This window comes from Antechinus flavipes, chromosome 4 (assembly GCF_016432865.1).
Source record: "Antechinus flavipes isolate AdamAnt ecotype Samford, QLD, Australia chromosome 4, AdamAnt_v2, whole genome shotgun sequence".
NCBI classification, from domain to species: domain Eukaryota; kingdom Metazoa; phylum Chordata; class Mammalia; order Dasyuromorphia; family Dasyuridae; genus Antechinus; species Antechinus flavipes.
The window spans coordinates 202,878,663-202,900,814 of NC_067401.1; the positions used below are offsets into that span (position 1 = coordinate 202,878,663).

At 37.9% G+C, this 22,152-nt stretch overlaps 1 protein-coding gene across 1 annotated transcript; it reads right to left on the reverse strand.

The window, feature by feature from the left end:
- Positions 1 to 1,552: 1,552 nt before the first annotated feature.
- On the reverse strand, positions 1,553 to 21,421 carry TREML2 (triggering receptor expressed on myeloid cells like 2). The gene is given in 6 exon segments (XM_051996918.1): positions 1,553 to 7,579; positions 8,494 to 8,600; positions 10,999 to 11,146; positions 11,149 to 11,430; positions 12,327 to 12,647; positions 21,337 to 21,421. Coding segments are annotated over 6 exon segments (915 nt in total). The 5' UTR covers positions 21,380 to 21,421; the 3' UTR covers positions 1,553 to 7,565.
- Between the last annotated feature and the right edge of the window lie 731 nt (positions 21,422 to 22,152).

Here is a 22,152-nt window from a genome sequence, read left to right on the forward strand (position 1 = left end):
TCAGAACATTACATGACAGTAATTATATTTATGTAGTGCTTTAAAATTCATGAAGTGGTTTCCATGTATAACTCTTACTCTAGGTTCACTATCCCAACTTCTACTCCCACAGATAAATTGAGTACCCAAATGAAAGCTGATTCTTCTTTCAGTGCCCTAGAGGATAACCTTGAGGGTTGATATTTATCAGTTATCACTCTCAAGCATCCACCAATGTGTTCTCCACTGAATATCTAGTTGATGTTGATGTAAATTGTGTCCCCTTTAATCTGTGGGGGAAATAGGGGTCTCAAACTCTCCTCTAGGAGGGGCATATCCTAATATTCATAAAGGAAACTCCAAAGATAAGTAATCTTACTCAATTTTGAATTGAATTGAATTACAAATAAGTCTCAGATTCATCCAGTGATAGGCCCCCAGCTCCAGGCCAAAGATCAAAGCAGCGCCAATATATCTAGAGCTGTATGCCCAGACATCTTTGCAGAAGTCCTAACAGGCTTTTGCCCATTGGTGAAGATATTTTCTTTTTAATGTAAACCCATCTTTGCAAAACTTTGCAAAACTATCTTGCCAGGATTCTTTGCTCACTAAGAAAGCTGTCTTCCTAGCAATTTGTCTTTTTAGTGCAAATAAACTTCGGGTTTGCTGAATTCTTTCACAAGGAATCTGCAATATTGACCAAAGAGGATCTCTTACCCTTAATTCTCACACCTCATCAATATCAATAAGGCAGCCAGGATTAACTAACTTAGGGGTATTTACAGAGGGTATTGAGCCATGAGTGTTTATATGGTAGAAAACACTCTCTTTCCCCCTTTCCTCCCCATCACCCGCCATGTTTGGTGAACATTCACCCATAAATGCATATGGAATTCAGGAGAATATAGGCTCAAGCTTATGCGACAAGGGAATAATTCATAGTTCGTGATTGGATGTATCTTTTTTTTTCCTTTTTGGAATTTTTTGGAACATCTCCAGAGGTGTATATAGCTCTCTACTGAGTCCCAGTGGACAAGAAGCCTTGGAAAGTCTTTTAGTTGTACTTCTATTCATCCTGAAGAGGTCATGTTCCCTGAATATGCTTTTCTTAGCTCGTCTGGTTTATCCTTTCTTAGTTCCCAGTTGGCTCTACTGATCCAGTCTTATTGCTGCCTTGTTCAATGGGGAAAGGGGATAAAAGCATTATGAGCACACTCCCACATAAGTTGAGTTACTTCCTGCCCTGTTGCAGTCCTTTTATTATAAATACAAAAGTTTAGATTTTTCAAAGTGTTGCCAAAATTTAAATCTCGAAGCCATTGCTGGAATGTTGCTACTAAAACATCTTTTCTCTAATATGTTATATAGCCTCAGAGGTATTTCTAATTCTTCCAAACAATTCCAACTATGTGACTCTGGACAAGTCACTTAAACCCAATTGCCAATTTGTAATTAGGCTATTTGTACTTAATTCATACCTTTGGTTGATTTATTTATACAAATACCCAGAAATGCTTTACATTTACTTTAAACATTTAATTGATTTATCAATTGAGTGACAAGACTTTAAAAATGGAAAATAAGCTTTCTTTTATTTACACATTTCTAAAAAATATATTTTCATTTGTATTTCAGCAATAATTACAACTGATAGTTATGAGGCACATTTACATATATTATTTCATTTGACTCTTATAACAATAATGAGGTAGATACTTAATAGTTTTTGACACAACATATAAGAAAACTGAGGCTGAGAGGTTAATCAGCTTTCCCAGAATCACATAATTAATTAGAGTGTTGTGCTCTGAATTCAAAACTAGGTCTTTTTTACTCCAAGACTAGCATTCTATCTATTATCTACTATGTCAAGTTAATTTAGCCATAGATCATTTCAAGGTTAGTCCCAAGAAAGGCTTCATTGTTAAGGGAGAGTATGATTCAGGAAATGCAGCAGAGACAGGGACAGACCCAGGTCCAAGGCAGAAATCTAGTAATCATAGAAATCCAGAATAGAGTGGAATGGACATGTGGGGGTAAGACTTGTAGGTCACAAATTAACAAGTTAAAAGATTAATCCTTAAACTTTTCCAAAATAAGAATTATGTACAAGAAGTAAAACAACTTCACAGTCTAAGATACTAAAAGCCCCAGTGAAGTAATGTCCCTGCAAATTAAGAGTAGAAAAGGCTAATTTCTAATTCTTAGGAAGTTCAATCAATATTCCCTTCACCACTAATCACTACACTCTGGTTGGGCTACAGAAGAAGACCCACAGCATTGTAAAAGAACTCAACACTGCATCATCCTCATTCTGGGACACACAAAGCAGGAATGGTACTTTGCCAGAGAAGGCAGCATAACAGTATGTTTTGTTGCAACAATAATAATGATGGCTAATATTTTCACATTGTTTACTGTATGCCAGGCTAAAAAGCTAAAGGCTCTTTTACAATTATTATTTTATGATCCTCACAACAATTCTAGGTAATATTATTATCTCCATTTCACAGATGAGAAAATTGAGGCAAATAAAGGTTAAGTGATTTATCCAGGATTATACAGCTAGTAAGTGGTCAGCTCTCAAAGGTCTGATTTGAACTCAGATCCAAGTCTCATGCTCTTTTCAGTGAACTATCAAGCTGCCCCCAGCAAAAGCTCAGCCAAAATTCATTAAGGAACTAAGGAGCAATGTTAGTGACTTCTGGGTGGGGGTAGGAGTAGAGTAAGAAAGCAACTCACCAGGATTGGTGGGGGGAGGGGAGGAGAAAGAAGAAGACACCTCTGCAAATAATAACAACAAATAACAATTGGACCATTGATAGAACCATTTTTCCAAAACATTATCTTTCAGTAGACTAGAAAACAAGAGTGAAAATGGGTTGTAAATGGGAGAACCAATTATGAGAAGACAGTCTTGAAATACACTATACTAAACCTCACAACACTTGCCTACAGCTGAATCAGGTTTTTTGTGAAATTAAACAGCATAATGGGAGGCACATAAAAGGGGAGTAGGGGGAAAGAAGATCAAGGAGAAACTAATGTCTCCTAATGAAAGCAATGGTTTAAAAAAAAAAAAAAAAGGAAAATTCTCTCAAAGGGAAGAGGGCTTGAAGAGAATGACTGAATATGCAAAAGGGAGGGACAGAAACAGGAGGAAAGGAAGAGGGAAAGCTTAATTCAGTGATGGAAAAGTGTCTTACTAAAGAATGTTCCCACGGAAGCAGAGAGATACTTTTTCATGGGAAATAGGAAACTTACAGTTGTTATAAACTGCAGAGATTCAGTGTTCAGAGAGACCACTATATCTGAGTAGATAACATACTGCTTTGAAGAAGATGAGCTTCTAGAGGCAATTGACACCCAGAAAAGAAAGAAAGTATGAATCAGAGCAATGCTATTAAAAATGAGAGAAAATGATCATGGGGATGAAAAGGGATAATGTAGTTCATAATCTGCTTTCTCTTCCTCACCCTCTTATTAACTCCTTATAATTTGGCTTCTAAATCCATTGTTTCCCTTAAATTGCTCTTCAAAATTATCAATGATCTCTTAATTGCTAAATCTAATGGTCTTTATTCAATCTTTATTCTCCTCAATCTTTCTGCAGCATTTGACACCATTGATCTCTCTTTCCTATTTAATACTCTCTTCTCTCTAGGTTTTTGGGACACTACTCTGCTGGTTCTCCCTGTACCTATCTGACCATTATTTCTCAATTTCATTTCTTGGATCTTCATCCAAAATACTTCCTCTAATCATAGACCCAGAGCCATCTCCAGTCATCCTGGTCTATGTCTTGCCACTGGACTATGATAACTGCAGAGAAAAGAATAAGGCTGATGACTATAAAGTCCTGCCTCATTTAAGTGCAATTCACTTGGAAGACATCACCTTCCTTATGATAGTAGTCCTCTTTGAGAACAAAGGACAAACAACATTCTAACCAAAAGTGTCCCCTTCTCTTCCCTTCTCCTCCTATATTACCTTACTTAATGATCTCATCAATTCCCATGGATTTAATTACCATCTCTAGGCTGATGATTTTCAATTATACCAATCCTGTTCAACCTTTTTGCTGAACTACAATCTCATATCTCCTACTCTCAAGACTTCTCAAACTGGATGTCTAGTTGAGTCTTAAACTCAACATATCCAAAGCTGAACTCATTTTCTTCCCTCTAACTCTCCCCCTTTCCAAACTTCCCTATCACTGCCAAGGGTAACATCATCTTTCCAGTCTTCCAAGCCCACAATCTAGGTGTTTTTCATTTCATTTCTCACTTGCCCCTTCATCTAATCTTTTGTTAAAGCCCGTTCATTTCACCTTTATAACATCTCTCATATATAACCCTTTTTCTTTCCTGATACTGCTATTACCCTCATATAGGCCCTCATCACTTCCAAGTATAGATTGTGGCAATAGCCTGCTGATAGATCAGCTAGCCTCTTTCTATTCTCTGTCCCCACTCTATTCTTATTCTCCACATGAAGAGCTATTACTGTACTGCAAGAAATAACAAATATGATGAATACAGAGAAACATGGAAAGATTGATGTGAATTAATTCATAATAAAACAAACAGAGCCAAGAAAATAATATGCATAATGACTACAACAATGAAAATGGAAAGAACAATCAAAAATAATAAAAACTATTAAAAATAAATAATTTTTTAAAATTAATGTTGCAAACTTACAAAGAACAAATGGAACTCCAAAGATGAGATAGGGGTTATCCCACTCCACTCCTTTGCTGAGGTAGAAAATACACAATTGTGATACACATATATTGTAATTATAAATATGACATTTTCTCAATGCATTGATCAGTTTGGCTCATTTTTTTCTCCTTTTCATATTTTTCTTTTAAAAATTCTGGTTATATAGATCTGGAATGAGTGAGGAGGGGGAAAGACTATGGGAATTTTGGTAATGTAAATAATGAAAAGTATTAATAAAAACTTATTTTTAAAAAGATATCTGGTAAGTGGAAATAGGAACCAGGCTAATAGTTGATCCTCCTAATAACTTTTGGGGTTCTTTAGCCACATGCCCAATATGACTGCTGAATATTCTAACTTGGGTCAGTCTCAATTACTCAATAAGTTTTAATTAAACACTTAACTATGTGCCAGGCACTGTGATAAATGCTGGAAATACAAAAATGGGCAAAAACACTATTTTTATGGACACCGAAGTCCGCTAGCACCTGGCACCTAAACTTGACCCTTGTTCTCCACTATTTTCAGCATCCATACTAGTCTCCAGAATGGGCAGAAAGCCATTCTTTCCAGAAGACTTTTCAAGTCATTCCCAGAGCAAAGATAACATTTCAGAAAGTTATTCTAGTTGCACATCTCCTTGGATATCAATCAGCCAAAGCAAAGGATCCATCATTGGGTGGGCAAGATACCCCAAGGCTAACCAAGTCTTAGAATATTAGTTCTGATTGATACCTGATTAAAGATGCCTCCGGCTGCTGATCTGACCTACTTGTTTTCCTCTCTAGCTAATCAATTCTCATATATTCTCATGTTGACCAGATGATTGAAGACCATTCTCTTGTTTCTCACCAATATATATTTGGTCCCTGTAGGTCAGGAGTACTTAACCTTTTATTACAAATTCTGTCTCTTTTAGTAGTCTGATGAAATCTATGAACATTCTCAGCATATTTTAAAATTAATATAATAAAATATTGTATTACAAATGTTTATATTACAAGATACAAAATATCATATTACAAGATCACAAAGGAAAATAATGTTGAAATAGTTACCAAAATATTTTTCTAAATGAATTCATCTACCCCACTTTAAGAAACCCTGCAAGTCAAGCACACAGTATAAATTCAGAGAGAAGAATGTGTAATTCCTTCTACATTTCTTACATTATAGCACAGTATGGAGCATACAGTAAATTGTTAGTAATGCTAAATTATTAGTGAATTAGTGATAAATGCTTTTTGTATGAATGAATGAATGAAATCTAATTGGCTCTTACTTTGCCCAGTAACAGGGTGCACAATCTAGTGCTGAAGTACCATTCTGATCCATAAATTAATTATTTGTAAACTGTGTCAAATCTATTAAGTAGACTTGAAGTAGCCCTGAGAGGAGGGATGTCCTGAGGCAAGGAAAGTCAATTATAGACTCCGATGCCCCAAAAATTGCCTTTGTTAATGACTAGGCTTACCCAGGAATGGCTAGAAGTGGGACAGTCATGAGTACCATGCTTAAAGAACTTAAACGCCCATCCTGAACCATTACCATTATCACCACCATCAGCAAGAAAACAGAGAAAATCCCAGGAAAGTGACACTTGCTCAAGTTAAAATCAAGGGAATAGTATCAGGTGGGGATTAGCAGGGGAGAAGCATAAAGACTGCTAGATCATTTCCTTTAGAACAGAACAAGCCCAATTCAAGGGAGCCTGGTTTTAATCAGGGAATCCTTCTCAGGGATTACCCCAAGAGGGTTTCACTTCTCCTCAAAGGAAAATTTTCAGATCTCCATTTTCTTCAAAGAGTAAAACTAGTTCAGAAGGGAGTTCACAAGTACCTATGTTCTTCCCCATTCCCACCTATACCACCCTATTCCATGAAGCTAAAGTTTAAGATGAGATATTCAGATAATGTAGTTATTAATATCCCCTACCCAGAAAAGGGAAAAAAAAGAAAGTCAAAGTAATTCCAGGTTTCCCCAGTTTCTCTCCTTGCAAAGGGAGCAATACAAGATCATTGTATCCATTTGTAAAATGGGCTAATAAGCCCCTTGCTACTATCCATTGTGATGTTGTTTAATTTCAATCATAGTCAGTTCTGACCCCTTTGGGGGTTTTCTGGGCAAAGACACTGAAATAGTTTGCCATTTCCTTCTTCAGCTCATTTTACAGATGAGAAAACTGAAGCAAACAAGGGAAAGTGATTTGCCCAAGTTCACACAGCTAGTAAGCATCTGAGATAGAATTTGACCTGCTATCCATTAGGATTTATGTAATAAAGGTCTCTCATTGTGGGCAGAGTGAAAAGGATCTATCTAGTTCATCTTAAGGGGCATTATCCTAGAATTGTTCTGTTCTGGAATCCTATCTCGGAGATTCTGAGAACCAAAGGGAGGCTCAAGATCCCTTTTTCTTTAAGAGATAGTAGTAGGAAAGACTTCACTATTACATCTACTCCAGCCTCCTACTTATATAAGATCACAATAAACCTCTACCAAGATGAGCAATCTATCTATTCTTCTGCCCCATCAACAGTGGACTGGACACACACATTTCTTACCCTCTGCCTTCAACTTTGGGAAGGGAAAGGGTATTTTTTAAAGGCAAATACCCAAATCCTTGTACAATATCCTCAGAATCCAGAAGCAGGGATGGATTCTCATCCCACTGGACACTGCAGTCAACTCTTCATTAATCATCTTCTTTTCTTCTGAGTCTGGTACCAGAAGAACAACTGGGAGAGGATCTTCCTTCCATAGTGGCTGAGACAGAGTAGTCACAGACTACTTAGACTGAACCTGCTTCTTAGCTGAAGTAAGCTCTTTAGACCTGTTGAGCCAGGGTAAAACTGGACCTTCTTATACATAATAAGCTGCAAAGACATAAAGAAAATAAAGTCCAGTTCATAAAGAATAGAGATACTATAGCAATCTATCATTCCCAACCCATCCTGGAACATACTGTGTGTATTTTCCTCCTTCACTCTCATCCCCCAGATTCAAGACTAAAAATGGGAAGGAACTCTTCTTGTATCCATTTGAAAATAAGACTCTTGTCTTCCTTTTTTCTTTGTATTCCCACAGTTTCTGGCCCAGAGAGATAGGGAAGATACCTATGATTTCAGTGGTATAAGAAACTCCCAGGACAGGAAATTCCCTCTGCCATTACAGATCAGCAATGATATAACTTATGGGATAGAATGTTTAACTATAGCATTGAAGGGTTAAGTGACTTACTTAAGGTTTCACAGGCCATATGTATCAGAATCAGGACTTGAAACTATATCTATCTGCTTTTAAATCAGCTTAAAAGCTTGTTGTTTGATTCATTCCTTCATTCTTAGAATGCTCACTTTTGTGCACCAGATTTCCTATAACACTCAACTCAAATTTCTCCGTCTGCAAGAGTTCCTCTAGCTACTAGTATCTTCCTCTTTCAATTTACTTTCCAACTATTATGTATATATCTTGGATATACCTAATTATTTACAGGGTTTTTCACCAATAAAATGTAAGCTTCTTGAAGACAGGAGCTGTTATTATCTTTTTCTGTCTCCCCATTGATTAGAAAAACAAATAGTATATCTTAATGTTAATGCTTGTTGGAGGGCTGACTGACTACTTGCCAGGGAAATCTTCATGTCCTACATTCTGCTGCTCCCCATCCATTGGTCATGAGGTGTCATAAATATCATCTCCCCCCAGGGACAGGAAAAGGGAAAAGGAAAGAGCTCAAAGGAGACTTGGGTCAGCCTCCTGCTTTTAGGCAGTTCAAGTTTTTACTTACTTCCCATGCGTTTCTTTTTCCATAGAACATAGAATACAACTGAAAACATCAGGATTGTGAAACTTCCCCCCAACAACATGGGAACAGCAAAGCCAGAGCTGTAGAAACTAAAAATAGAACAAAATAGGGTAATAGAGGGGAAATAGGGTTAGCATAGAATGCCCCTTCTCACAACTTCTATCCTGGATTGAAGGAACTGGTGAATCCAAAGTGATGGGAGTGGGGAGGGAGAGGAAGAGGATTACTCAACCCTTCTTAACCCTGCTCCAAAGAAAGAAACCCAAAGGCTCTCTAGCTAAAGGTACCAGCAGAACTCCCAGATGGCACCCTTATTTATCACTGGATTCAGAATAAGGAAATAATAGTCCCTGAGAACCCAGATGTGAAATAAAATTAATGATCCTAAATTTTAGAGGGAGAAGTCATTCACTATACAGAAAATTGCCTAGTGATAACTTAGTGTGATTCAGGATTGTGTCCTCTGGCAAAATGAACCCTCCACTCATCCTTATAATCGTTCATCATAAACTCCTCCTCACACCTCCCTAAACACACACATACACACACACACACACACACACACACACACACACACACACATCCCAACTTTATTCTTCTATCAGAGCATATCCTCAGAGGTCTCTATCAGTAATTGATGGATACATTATTTTCCCCATGAGTGATAGAGAATACCTGTTTTTCTCCTGTCCCCCATTTCCTGCTTCATATTTATAATCCCCTATTCTTCACTCCTTGACTTGCAAGCAACTTCTCTCTCTTTCCTATCTACAATCCCTACAACCCTCATAACTGCCTTGAGGATCCAAATTTATATCCTATCTTCCTTCTCCCATCTTTCCATTTCGGATCTTCCTACCCAATTTGATTGACCCAAACATCTACAAGTTGGGAATTTCTATAACATCTCTAGCAAGTGCTTGTCTAATCTCTTCTTAAAGATCTCTACAGTGAAGGAGAATTCATCCCTTCCCAAGGGAGTTCATTCCAATTTTGTCAGCTCTAATTACTTTTTTTTTTTTTTTTTTTTTTAAAGCTCAACTAGGGATTTCTTCAGTAAAAAGTACTTCTGAGAAACTCCCTCTGTCAATACAAAGTGGCACTTTCTCTGAAATTTAAAAGTCTTGGAGATTTATCTGGATCCCTGGAGATTAAGTGAATTGTTCAATAACATTCTTTTTAAAAAAATAAATTTTATCTTATTTTCCCTGTGACTTAATCTTAAACCATGATGGCTTTTTGTGCTCATGAATTAATTTTCTAAATGTTCACACTAACAATCTCTTCTAAAATATGTTTCTGAATTTTGCTTGAAATTCAAGTCAAGTTTACTGGCCTATAGATTGCAGTCTCCATGCTCTCCCCATTTTTAAAAATCAAGGTAACACTTGCTCTTCTTAAAACTCTAAAAAAATCATTGACCATGGCACAACAATCATATCTACTAGTTTTTTAAGGATCATAGAACAAAGTTTTTATGGGCTTGATAGATTGAATTCATCAAGGGAAATTTTTACTATCTCCTTACTTATCTTCAGTTTCAATTTCTTATCATTTTTATTGTCATTTTCAATCCAAAAATATTCCTCCTTACAAGGGAAAACAGGATAAGAAAATAGGATAGCTCTTCCTTCTTCTTGCCTTTCATCATCACTATCTTGATTATTAAAAGGAATAGCAACATTCTAGTTAGATTTCTTCTTTTCCTCAATTTAGCTTAAAAAAAAAAAAAAACTCTTGGACATGGCTTTCCTCCTCAGCCTCATCACTCTGAACTTTACTGTTCCTGATAGTTTTCTCAAAAGGTCATGTAATACTTTTGTATTCATCCTCCGTTCCCTGTCCTTCTTACCTTCTGATTGTGACTTTAAACATCTAAATTTATTAGTGAACTTTTTGTGCATTCACATACATTTTTTTTTCTGGGTACCAAACCTCTTTCACCATCTTTCTTTCTTATTGGAATTATTCTTTATATTTTCAGAATTTCATAAGAACTTCCCATTCTTTCAAGATCAGTTTCCTCTGATTTCCTCATATCATGTCTTTTTTCTCATTCCAGTTTTCCTGGAATTTGTTCCTATCTGTACCTCCTAACCCTATTCTCTGCCCTATTTCCTATTCCCTGACACCTATATAGTTCAAACTGTTCAAAATATCTTTATTTGCCATTATTCATACTTTATCTATTATGCCTTTCACCATTCCCCATTTTGATTAGATCAACTTTGTTCCCTATCTCCTATCCCCAAATTCACTTCCCATTGTCAATCCATTGCCATTCCACACAAGTATAATCCACCTACCTACCCCCATTTTCCTCTTTCAGTTCCCTACTTTTCACCCACTTCATCTGACAAAAAGTCAATAAGACAACAGAGGCAGAGTGATAGGTCTAATGTGAGTCTTGCATCAGGGAACCATCAGAGCTTGATAGAGAGTTGCTAATATACTTGATAAATGGCAATCCTAAGACTAGTAGGATACCTGTTAGGAGGCAATGTCTTGGGATGTGTTCTGGTGATGGTGGATCTGGTACAGGAAGATCTGGCCTTGACTGTGACCAACATCACTGGAGCAACATGGGTGGAACTTGCCTTGTGAGAAGATCCATTATTTGCTGAACGTCTTGTGTCATCCTTAACATAGCAGTGGTTGTGGGTCTGGTGACTGCTGTGGATCTCATCATCACTCTAGATACAGTGGTCACTGATCTTGTCATTATAGGAAAAGTAGTTGTGTCAGCTGGCGTCCTACCCACTGAGGCAGGTATAGAAGTAGTGATAGGGACCACTGTGGGCAGGTTCTTGTCCTTTTTGAGAAATGAGCCAGTGGTGACAGCAATCCTGAAGATGGCACCTGGTTCCTGGATGGAGGTTTCTTTTGTAATAAGTGGGATGTTTCTCTCAGTTGAAGGAACTGAGGAAACAGATAGAAGGAAAAATTAACATAAAAGTGCTGACGAGGACAAGGGACAGAAGAATCTATCCCCAGAAGTTTCCAGTAGGGTTGTTCAATGTTATCTTCATCCACTTTAGGGACTTCAAGTATATATTCATTACAACTACTATCTATGTGACCCTGAGCAAGGGACAAATGGGACAAATTGAATGTGAGCAAATGGCTAACTCTACTTTGAGTGTTAAGGTTATAGGGTAGTACAGCAATCCCATCTCTTCAGCTGGCAGGAGTTGGCCCTTACCTAGGAAGTAATTTCCCTCATTTTCATAAAGTCTGGGAAGTAAGAACAACAGGATTCTAGATTCATAGATTTAGAACTAGAAGGGACATCTGAGGTCAACTGGTGTAGTTCAGTTTATAGAAGAGGAAACTGAGATCCAGAAAAGATATACCATGACAATGAAATCCTGAGGGTGGCAGTTTGGGGCAGGGCTCTCCCCAGAATCTCAACAGAAACATGAAATGAGGGTTGGACTGGGTGAAGGGTGCTTCTAACTGTGCCCCTTGTCACTACCTTGAGACAAAGCTACCTTTCTGGCATCATAGTCCTGGTTCTGACTCTTTTTTTGTAGAGAATATTTCCATGACTCTTTTCTCTCATCACCTCACATCATTTCCTTATAGATGTGGTGTTGTCCAACTGAGAGAGGGCTGGGAAATTTTGTTCCCTTAAATACTAATTTGAATTACCAGAAGGAATACTATGGGGAGAAGTAGGGAAGAGGAATGTAATTTATCTTCTCTTAATCTGTGACTTTATTTCTTTTATATCAGCCTCAATTAAGAGAATCTCAATCAACCTCAATTCTGAGAATCAAGGTGACCTCCTCCCCCCTCTTGAGTCAGACACTCACCTCGTGAAACCACCAGCTGAATACCTTTCACAGGATATAGGGAGCGTGAACTGTTCCTCATACACCAGTATTTCCCAGAGTCCTGGTGCCTAAGTCTTTCCATGGTGACAATGAGAAGCCCGGTCTGGGAGTCATCATGAAGTTTGTAGGGGGGGCTCAATCCTGAGCCCCGACTGAACTTTGAGTCACACTTCTTTCTCCTCACCTTGCACCAGACCTTGCCCTCCCATCGGTCAGAACGGATAGTGTAGGAACATTGAACAGACAGTGTCTCCCCCTCTCGATGCTGGACTGTTGTATACACATCCTCTGCCTGGGAGTCTGGGGGATGCACACCCCATTGGAAATGGACAAAGGGAAGGGGAAAAAGAAAGAAGAAGGAATAATAAAACTAAATGATGAAGAAAGAGGCTAGGAGTCCCCAAGAGCTGGAAGGGACCTTGAAGGTTGCAATCCAACCTTTTCATTTTCCAAATGAGGAAACAAGTCTAATTACATAACTTTCTCAAGATCACACAGGGAGTAAGCAGAACTGGGCTTTGGTGCTCAGCTTCCAAATCCATTGCTTTTTCCATACTACAAAGGGAGCATTGTTATAAGGAATTCCTCTCTGGAAGCTCCCTACACTAATAAAAATATTCTAATAAAAAATAATAATAGCTTACATTTGAAAAGTATCTTACATACAGTTCTTCATTTGATTCTCACAACATCCCTAAAAGAGGTAAATGGCATTATTGTCCCCATTTTATAAATGAGCAAACTGAGGCTCAGTTTAACTTGCCCAGGATCATACAGGCAAGTGAGGAGGTATTTGAATCCAGATCTTCTTGGCTTTAAGTCCAACTTTCTCCACACTATGGCACTAGTCAGCACAGCCTTGTCCTCCCTTTCTAAGGTCAATAAGAATGTCAGTAAATGATGTGTTGAGCATTCCCTGTGTATACACAGTCTTGCAGTTGGAAGTATAGGAAGGAATACACAATGAGGGGAAAATAGTTCCTTCTTTCATAGGATTCCCAGTCAGATGAGAATGATACTTTCCCTCTCCTCAGAATCCCTCCCACTGGAGTGGGGGAGGCAGCCTAAAGGTAGTGTGCTACAGAGAAAATTGTGGTGGCCTGGAGCCAGCAGAGGACTTAGTTTGAACCCTACCTCTGACCCAGTCTGTATTTCCTTGGCTGATAGTTGTCTTACCCTGAGTTTCCTAGACTATAAAAGGGGGAGAGGTCATAATAATAACTATAATACCTATATTACACAGTTTTTGTGAAGACCTATAAAAGTCTTGTGAAGACCTGTAGAACACTTCACAAACCTTAAAGCACTATACAAAGGTCAGCTGTCAATGATAAACAAGTGTATGTAAATATGAATGCATTCTGCTTTAAGGAAATTCATTATGTGAATATCCCGTTATAAAAATCATGATAAAGGAATGACTTCATTTCACAAGTTCATTTGTCATGTAAACCCCACCTCGACATCTTTAAAATGAGGTTTATTCAACAAATCTGTCAGTTAGTGAGCACTTATTAAGTACCTACTATTTGCCAGACACTGGTTTGATTTCTACCTCACTATTAAAGAAATACAGTGTGTATAGAAGAATTGCATATGTTTAACATATATTGGATTACTTGTTGTCTAAGGGAGAGGGTGAGGAGAAGGAAGAGAGAAAAATAAATCTGGAACACAAGGTTTTGCAAGGGTGAATGTTGTAAACTATCTATGCATATATTTTGAAAATAAAAAGCTAAAAAAAAAAAAAAGAAATATGTCAGCGGCATGCAAGATGGTAAATTTCTTGGAAGGTCCTATAGATACTAAGATTAGGAACAAAAGAGCTAATCAGAGGGATTTTCCTGGAAGAATTTAGGTGAATTTTGGAAATTACTGAGTTTTGGAGGCCAAGGAAATGAATAATAGGATTTAATGTTGTAAGGAAACTTTGAGATCCTTTAATTTTCTCTCTACATTTGACTACTCTTTAGTTTCCTATGTTGCGTCATCATCCACTATCTCTTGCCTCTTCTAAGAGCTAAACTGTATGATCCTGAGAAAATCACTTAACCTCTCTGTGTCTCAGTTTCTTTATCTGAAAGTAATGGTATTAGATTGGATGACCTCTAAAGGAGTTGTAGGTCACATAACAAACAAGACCAAGTAGATGTTGGGATTTTGTTTTGTTTTTTTGATCCATGCAATCTATCAAAATGGGTTATGTACCAAAGATAAGACAATGCAGTTGTCTTGAGGGTCTAAGACATCAAAAATCCAAAAGAATCTGACAAAAATATATATACAGCGCCTACTCTGAGTTCCCTCAGTATCCCTTTTCCTACCACCAACCGTTTACTGGCAGCAAGGCTAGACTAGCTGATTCAAGAATTTGACCTATGCACAATATAATCCAAACCCATACCTTAGTATCCCCTTCCCTTTTCCTAGTGCAATGAAGAAATTTTCTAAAGGCTCAATGGCCAATATTGTTGCAATGTTTTGTGCTACCAAAAAAAATTCTGTAGGAAGGAAGAGGAACAGAAAGATATGTATGAGGTCAAGAAATATGTCTGGATTTGAAAGAGTTCAACCCCATACCTACTCCACCCAGAACCTGATCTGTCTTGAGCCAGTTCTGTCTCCTCAAAAGTCAGTTGGGCAGAAACCTATGCTGAATCATGAATTGATTGCTCAATGTTGGAGAAAGTTGAAATCTAAAAATTTATGGAAACCACTGTCAGAGGGAAGAGAAAGAAAAAAGGAGCAATAGAAAAATTAAGGTATATATGTGTGGGTGGACATGACTAAAGTTGCCATCTAAGATTTAGATCTAAGATTTAAAGATCTTAGAAGGAAGAAAACTCAAAGTTTTTGAGAATAAACAGATAAATTAACGAGGAAAACATTAACAGGAAGAAAAATGAGTTCCAATTCTATTAAACTAATCTAGGCTTCTAGAGGGAAAAATACAGTAAAACAAAGGAAAATGAATCACATTCAATGCAACAGAGGATCCTGTGGAGTTTAAGCACAGGACCACAATACTATTTTTAAGTGTTTTAAAAGAAAAATGAAGAATTATGAAGACATAAGTTATGGCCTCTACAGGAGAAATAGTAGAATGAAAAATCTGTGATGGAAAGCCTCACCGAAGAAGCAATAGAAAAGACCACTGATTAAGAGTAAAATTATAGAGATATAAAGAGCAATATAGAAAAAAAGAAACATAATTAAAAGAAGACAAGTTGTCCATTCATTATTGATTTTGAAGACAGGATGCACAGAAACAAGACAAGGATTACAAGTCTTCTAGAAGATTGTTACAAGTCAAAAAAGCCAAACATCACAATGCAACAAATAATACAAGAAAATAGCCCAGAACTTCTGAACATAGAAAAAGGAAATAGTTGAAAGAATGCCTAATGGATTGATTCTAAAGTTCCTTTCAGTTCTAAATCTATGATCCCCATTTTTACTCCCCAAGTCTCTGCCTTGGTCATTGCTCTCTTAGTCATTGTTGTCTTCCATCTTAGTATCTTAGTGTATCTGTACCTTAGTGATCACATCCTAATGGTATGGGGAACCAACTGAACTGGTCAATTGGGAAATATAGTTTTCTTTTTTTCTTTCTTTCCTTCTTTCCTTCTTTCCTCTTTCCTCTCCTTTCCTCTCCTCTCCTCCCCTCTCTTCTCCTCTCTTCTCCTTTCCTTTGCAATACCCAAAGGAATGCAATTTTTGATCACTGAAACCTAGCAAGATATCTTGGATTCACCAGCTAGATTTCTTTCTTAATGACCTTTCCTTAAATCTAAATCATTGTGGCTCTCATTGATTGAACAACAATAAGTTCCAGGTTAAGCTCCCAGTGGTCATTAGTTGAGCCCTGATTAACTCAGAATAAGTGGTCAAGAACTCTGAGGGTCTTCCTCTCCCAGATTTCTGTTTTGGACTAGATGAAAGAGACCATTTTTTGCCTCAATTGCTAATGGGCATTGTCTTGGCCAGACTAAAAGCTGTTAAAAACCTTTGTTTTAAAAACTCTCTCATTGCATACTGGGCATCTCTAAAGGTCCTGATTTATACTTGGCCACTGGACTCAGACTTCAGGGGCAAAGTGAGGCTAGCTCTCTCTTACTTAAGTCCAACTCACTTGCATGTCAAAGAATCATCTCCCTGATGTCATGGTCCTTTTCAAGGATGAAGGATAGCTTCAGCTATCATGTCTGTGAAAATGATGTCCAAATCTGCATATCCAATTTTAATCTTTCTTCAGAACTTCAGTATCATATCACTAACTGTCCTGCTTGATGTTTCCATCTAAATGTTCCATAATTACCCTAAATTCCCATAATGGAACTGAAAAACTCATTCCTCTTTGAATTTGCTTATTTTTGTTGAGAGATCATCTTTAAATCACCCAGGTTTGCAACCTTAAAGTCATTCTTGATTCCTTCCTCTCCCTCAAATCCCATTTACAAACCAGTTGATTGTTAACTTCACCTTGCCACCTTCTCTCACTTCTTTCATTCATCCTCTTTTCTCTACTCAAATAACCATTATCCTTATCTAGACTGTCCATCACCTCTAACCCAGATTGCAGTAGCATCTTCACTGGGCTCTTCTTCGAACAGTGGTCAAAATTATATTCATAAAACGTAAATCTGGCAATATTACTCACCTGAATAATCATTAATGCCACCCTATGCCTCTAGAATACAAACTGTCATTTAAAGCCTTCCACTATCTGATTCCAATCTGGATTTATAGATTTATTTCCTATTACTTCTCTTTCATACCACTCATATTCTAACCAAATTGACTTTCTAGCAATTCCTCAGATTTATAATTGACTCTACAATCATATAAGAGGCTACCTGGAATTCTATCCTGGAATGTTCTCCCACTTCATCTCCCTTAACACTGTCCCTCGCACATAAAATATTCTTAATAAAGTCTTATTATTGACTAACTTCATTCCCACACTCAAAACCTTTGTTGTTGTTTGATCACTTCACTAGTGTCCAATTCTTCATGACCTCATTTGGGGCTTTTTTTTAAGCAATGGTACTAGAGTGGTTTATCATTTTCCTACTCCAATTCATTTTATAGATGAGGAGCTGAAGCAAACAGGTTAAGTGATTTGCTCAGGGTCACACAGATAATTGTCTCAGTCTGGATTTAAACTCAGTAAGATGCATCTATCTATCCATTGTGCCACTTAGCTGCTCCCTTGGAATCTTTAGCTTCTATTTCTCATGTGAAGGTTTTCTTCATCCTCCTTCACTATTTCTCCCTCAGTATTATTCTTTCTTAATTACCTTGTAATTAACTTCCATTTGTTTATCTGTGCGCAAGCTATGCCCATTCTCTTAATAGAAACACAAATTCTTTGATTACAGCATTTGTTTAATTTATATCATTTTATCCCTACTGCTCAGGATCTAATAGGTGCTTAATAAATGTTAGTTTAATTTGTGATCATATATTTTAGCCTTTCATCCACCCATTTTGTGAATAGGAAAATAGAGACCCAAACAGATGAAGTGATTTCACATTTCTCTTTCCACTGTACTTTGACATCTCCATGGAGGGAAAGATGAAGTTACATTGAATTGCCTGGCTCTTGCTTCCTATTAAATTATCTGCAAATAGTAATTTCTTCAGGGCTCTCTAATAGCTCAAGACCTACAACAAGAATACTGAAGAGAAAAGGAAGAGAGATTCAATTCCAAGTCACTGGAAAATTCTAATCTAATATCCATTATAGAACTATTTTCAGTTTTGAGTAAGCCTGTTTCCTTTTCTGAATTGTTTGGTCCTAATCTAGATAGGGCTTCTGGACACCCCATCTAGAAGTGAGAATATTACCTCTTTGACTGAAAATTTCTAGCATAGGGGAGACAGATTTCTTTTTGGGATGGGGCAGAATTTATCCTGCCTTGAAGTTGGGGATGGGTAGGATGACTTTTGGGGGCCTTTGTTGAGCCGTTGTATGATTTGGAAATCAACTTGACCTTTGCCTTTCAATCCTTTTTGTAACCTGAGAAGATATTTCCTAACCCTATGTTGTCAGGATTATTGGGATGTGATAACCCAATCGCCATGACAATAGAGATGAACAATTTCCATAAGGACCAATGGTCACTGTCATGCTAGATAGCCATTTCTAGGAATTGATCCCAAAGTAGGCTGGCATCATCATTTTCAGAACCATATATATCAATTTTTTTCCCCAAGGGACTTGTAAGTTCACTTCTTGATGAAGTGAAAGTTTTGGTGTCAGAGTCAATCAGAGACATTGAGTTTTTAACCCCCTTACAGAGCTTAAGGAAATATTTTGAAAGTCAGTTCTTTTAGGAGAAAAATTAGCATCCAAGATAAGAGTCCTAACAAATGGAAATCCCTCCCAAACAGAGATTGATCTGGGTTCATTAGTATCTCTAATTTGCTTGCCATTTTCATAGCCAATTATTTTGATATGCTCAGCAGTTGAGATCATTCTCTCACAAATAATCATATCTCTCTCAAATAATATTCTAGCTCTTTAGACAGTGAAGTAAAAGGAGAGTAGAAAAAGTCTTTTTGAAGTGGGGTGGAAATTGAGTAAAGCCCTCTCCATACCATGCAGAAAATCCCTCTCCCACCTCCAAGACAACCTCTCTCCCATCCCTCAGAAACATGCAGTCATCCCAGGCCCCACCTCTCTTCTCAGACTCTCACCTGAGACACAAAACAGCAGCAAGAGGAGTAGCAGCAACCAGAGACAGGTCCCTGGCTCCATGGGGCTCTGGGAGGTCATGGCCTCCTCTGAACACTCCCCCAGGGACGTGGGCAACTTGGGGGTCCTGAGGTCAACGTCCAAAGCCAGCTCTGGGCCTTCCCACCTGGGTCTGGTGAATAGGATGGTGAAGTTGTGAAAGTGAAATTGCCCATTTAGGGAAATGAGGAAACTTCTGGGAACCCAAGCATGCAGCAAGCCCAGGGCCCCAACCGCAGGGGGCCCAGAGAGAGCCTATCACTGGGAGAGGCAGCCTGTTGTTGCTTCCGTTGGGTTCCTTGCTCAGAAGTATTGCAGGTGTGGCCAATTCCACCCTGCCCTAAAGCTCCTCTGCCCCCCAAGGTTTGGTGCTCCTTAAAATAGAATAATTGCCATTTATATAGTCTTTAAAGCTTGCAAAGCATTTGATATAAACTGTATCCTTGGGTCATAATCTTGTGAGGTAAACCAGTCCATCTGCCTCACACAGAGAAAGAAATTGAGGCTTGCAGTGAGGTCCAGGAACTTTGTCCAGAATCACACAGCTTACCATTCCTTGAGGCAGATTCAAAACTGATTTCATCACTTTCCACTCCTCTGCTCTGTCTCCACAGATAATATAGGAATCTTCAGCTCAGAAAAAGAGAGGATCATTTGAGTAGGTGAGAGCAAAGTCTATAGAATAAATATGATATAGGGGAAAGATATGGGATCTGGAGTCAAAGGACCTAGTTTTCAAGTCTGGTTTTGCTACTTACAATCTATATAATCTTGGACAAAATCTGGGACCCCTCTCTCTTAATGTTTTCTACAAAATGAGCTTCTTAAATTCCTTTTCAGTTCTAAAAATTTGAACTATATTGTTATTTGTCGTTCAGTTGTGTCTGATTCTTTGTGACACCATTTGGGATTTTCTTGGTAGAAATATTGGAATGGTTTGCCATTTTCTTCGCCAGTTCATTTTACAGATGAGGAAACTGAGGCACATAGGGTTAAGTGTTTTGCCTGGGGTCTAAAGCTAGAAACTAGGTATTAGTTTTTTAAAAGGGACTTTCCTGGCTCAGCATGTCTCAGTGTCTATAGTGTTGCCCAGAGAGGAGTTGTCTCCAGGGAACTAATGCTTCATTCACACATGGCCATTCATGCCTTCTGAATCAAAGACTATTAGAACTAAATGGGAACCCCAGTTCTAATCTAACTCATCTATTTCAACTCTTGCCTTTAAAAGAAGAGGAAACTGAAATCTGGAGAAGGGAAGATGCTTACCAAAGGTCACACACAGAAAAACAGAACTGGAGGCAAGGTTTCCTAGAAGTAATTGAATGGCATAGTGACTAGAAAGCTGCTCTTGGAGGCAGGAAGACCTGAGTTCAAATCCAATTTCAGGCACCTAATAGCTGTGTTATCCAGGCTGGTTATCCAGGAGTTTACTGAAGTTGAGTCATATCAGTTTAAGCTGATTGTTAAATGTTTACTGGGAACATTTATATTGTTGTTGTTTTTAAATGATAGTCTTGACTTTAAAAAGTGTTAGAGAAAATATTATCACAAATTAAACACAAAAGTGTATTATATGTATATTTTTCCCCATGGAATGCCTATTGTTGAGCATTTATAGGCATACTCCTAAATCCAGGCAAGTCATTTATCCTCAACCCCAGTTTCCTCATCTATAAAATGGGAATAATAATAGAACCTACTCCCCAGGGTTGTGAGAATAGAATGCAACAATATTTGGACTATGCCTTGCAAACCTAATACATTATATAAATGCTATTATTCTTCAGGGCTCTTTCTACTATATCTCCTCTGACTCATTCACACACATTCTACCTTATTTGTACAAAAGTCTTTCTTTCTATATTAATCTGTAAATTCCTCAAGAACAGGGCCTATGTACATTATCTCTTTAAACCACAATTGGTGTGTTTGCTGGATGCAGTGGAACGGAACAGAACCATGCTGCATATCCATTTACAAACCCTCATTGCCACTCAATCATGCTCGCCAATTGTGCATTTACACATATTCATACACAGTGCTGTTCAATAGAATTCTTTTCACTCATCGGCATGTATTCATTCATTCACATCCACACACATATATTCCCTCCCACAGAACAATGTTTTGTGAACCAAACTTGAAAAAGAACTCCGGGGTATCCTTATAAATACTCAACACTGTTGGTTTCTCTCCCTTTTCCCACCCTTTATTCTTGGTCTTTACAGTCAGTGGTCCCCATTCACCTACCATCTTTCTTGTGTCTCCCACACCACTTCACAAGAACCTGCATCTTGCTGCCTGCTTCCTCTCACTCATCTCTCCTTGTACAAACCACTCCTTAGAACCACCCCCTTCTTCCTCTTAGTCTCATGAACAAATATATGCATACCCTCTTTTCAGCTCCCCATACTCTTATCTCTATCCCACAGCTGCCAGCAATCGAAATGACCCAGCATATGGCAGGAGGCCTCCACCCTTCTTGTTCCCTCTGAGTCAACTGCTAATATCTGTTAACTTTGCACTGTTCTGGTTGGGAAGGTAGTGGACCATGGGGAGCCCACATGGAATGAAGAGAGCCATCAAGGTATATAAGAGCATAATCCAGAGTTGAGTATGTATTCTGTCCCCTCATTCTTCTCAGAAGGGGATTAGATATCCTCCTGAAGCTCTGGGGCCCAAGATTTTAATACTGAGCTCAGAGATCAAAGGAAAAGGAAAAGTTCCTTTGTGTATAAAAATATTTGTAACAGCTCTCTTTGTAGTGGCAAAGAACAGGAAACTAAGAAGGGAGTGCCTCTCAACTGAATAATGGCTGAACAAATTACGTTATATAAATGTGTTGGAATTTATTGTGTTGTAAGAAGTGGATGATTTCAGAAAAAGCTGGGAAGAATTCTATGAACTGATGCAGAATGAAATGAGCATTTATTTGTTTTTTACTATGCAAAAGATTGTGAATTTCCAGAGAATAGGGACTGTCTTTTGCCTCTTTTTGTATTACCAACACTTAGCACAATGCGTGACATAAAGTAGATATTTAATAAATTTTATTTAGTGGTACAT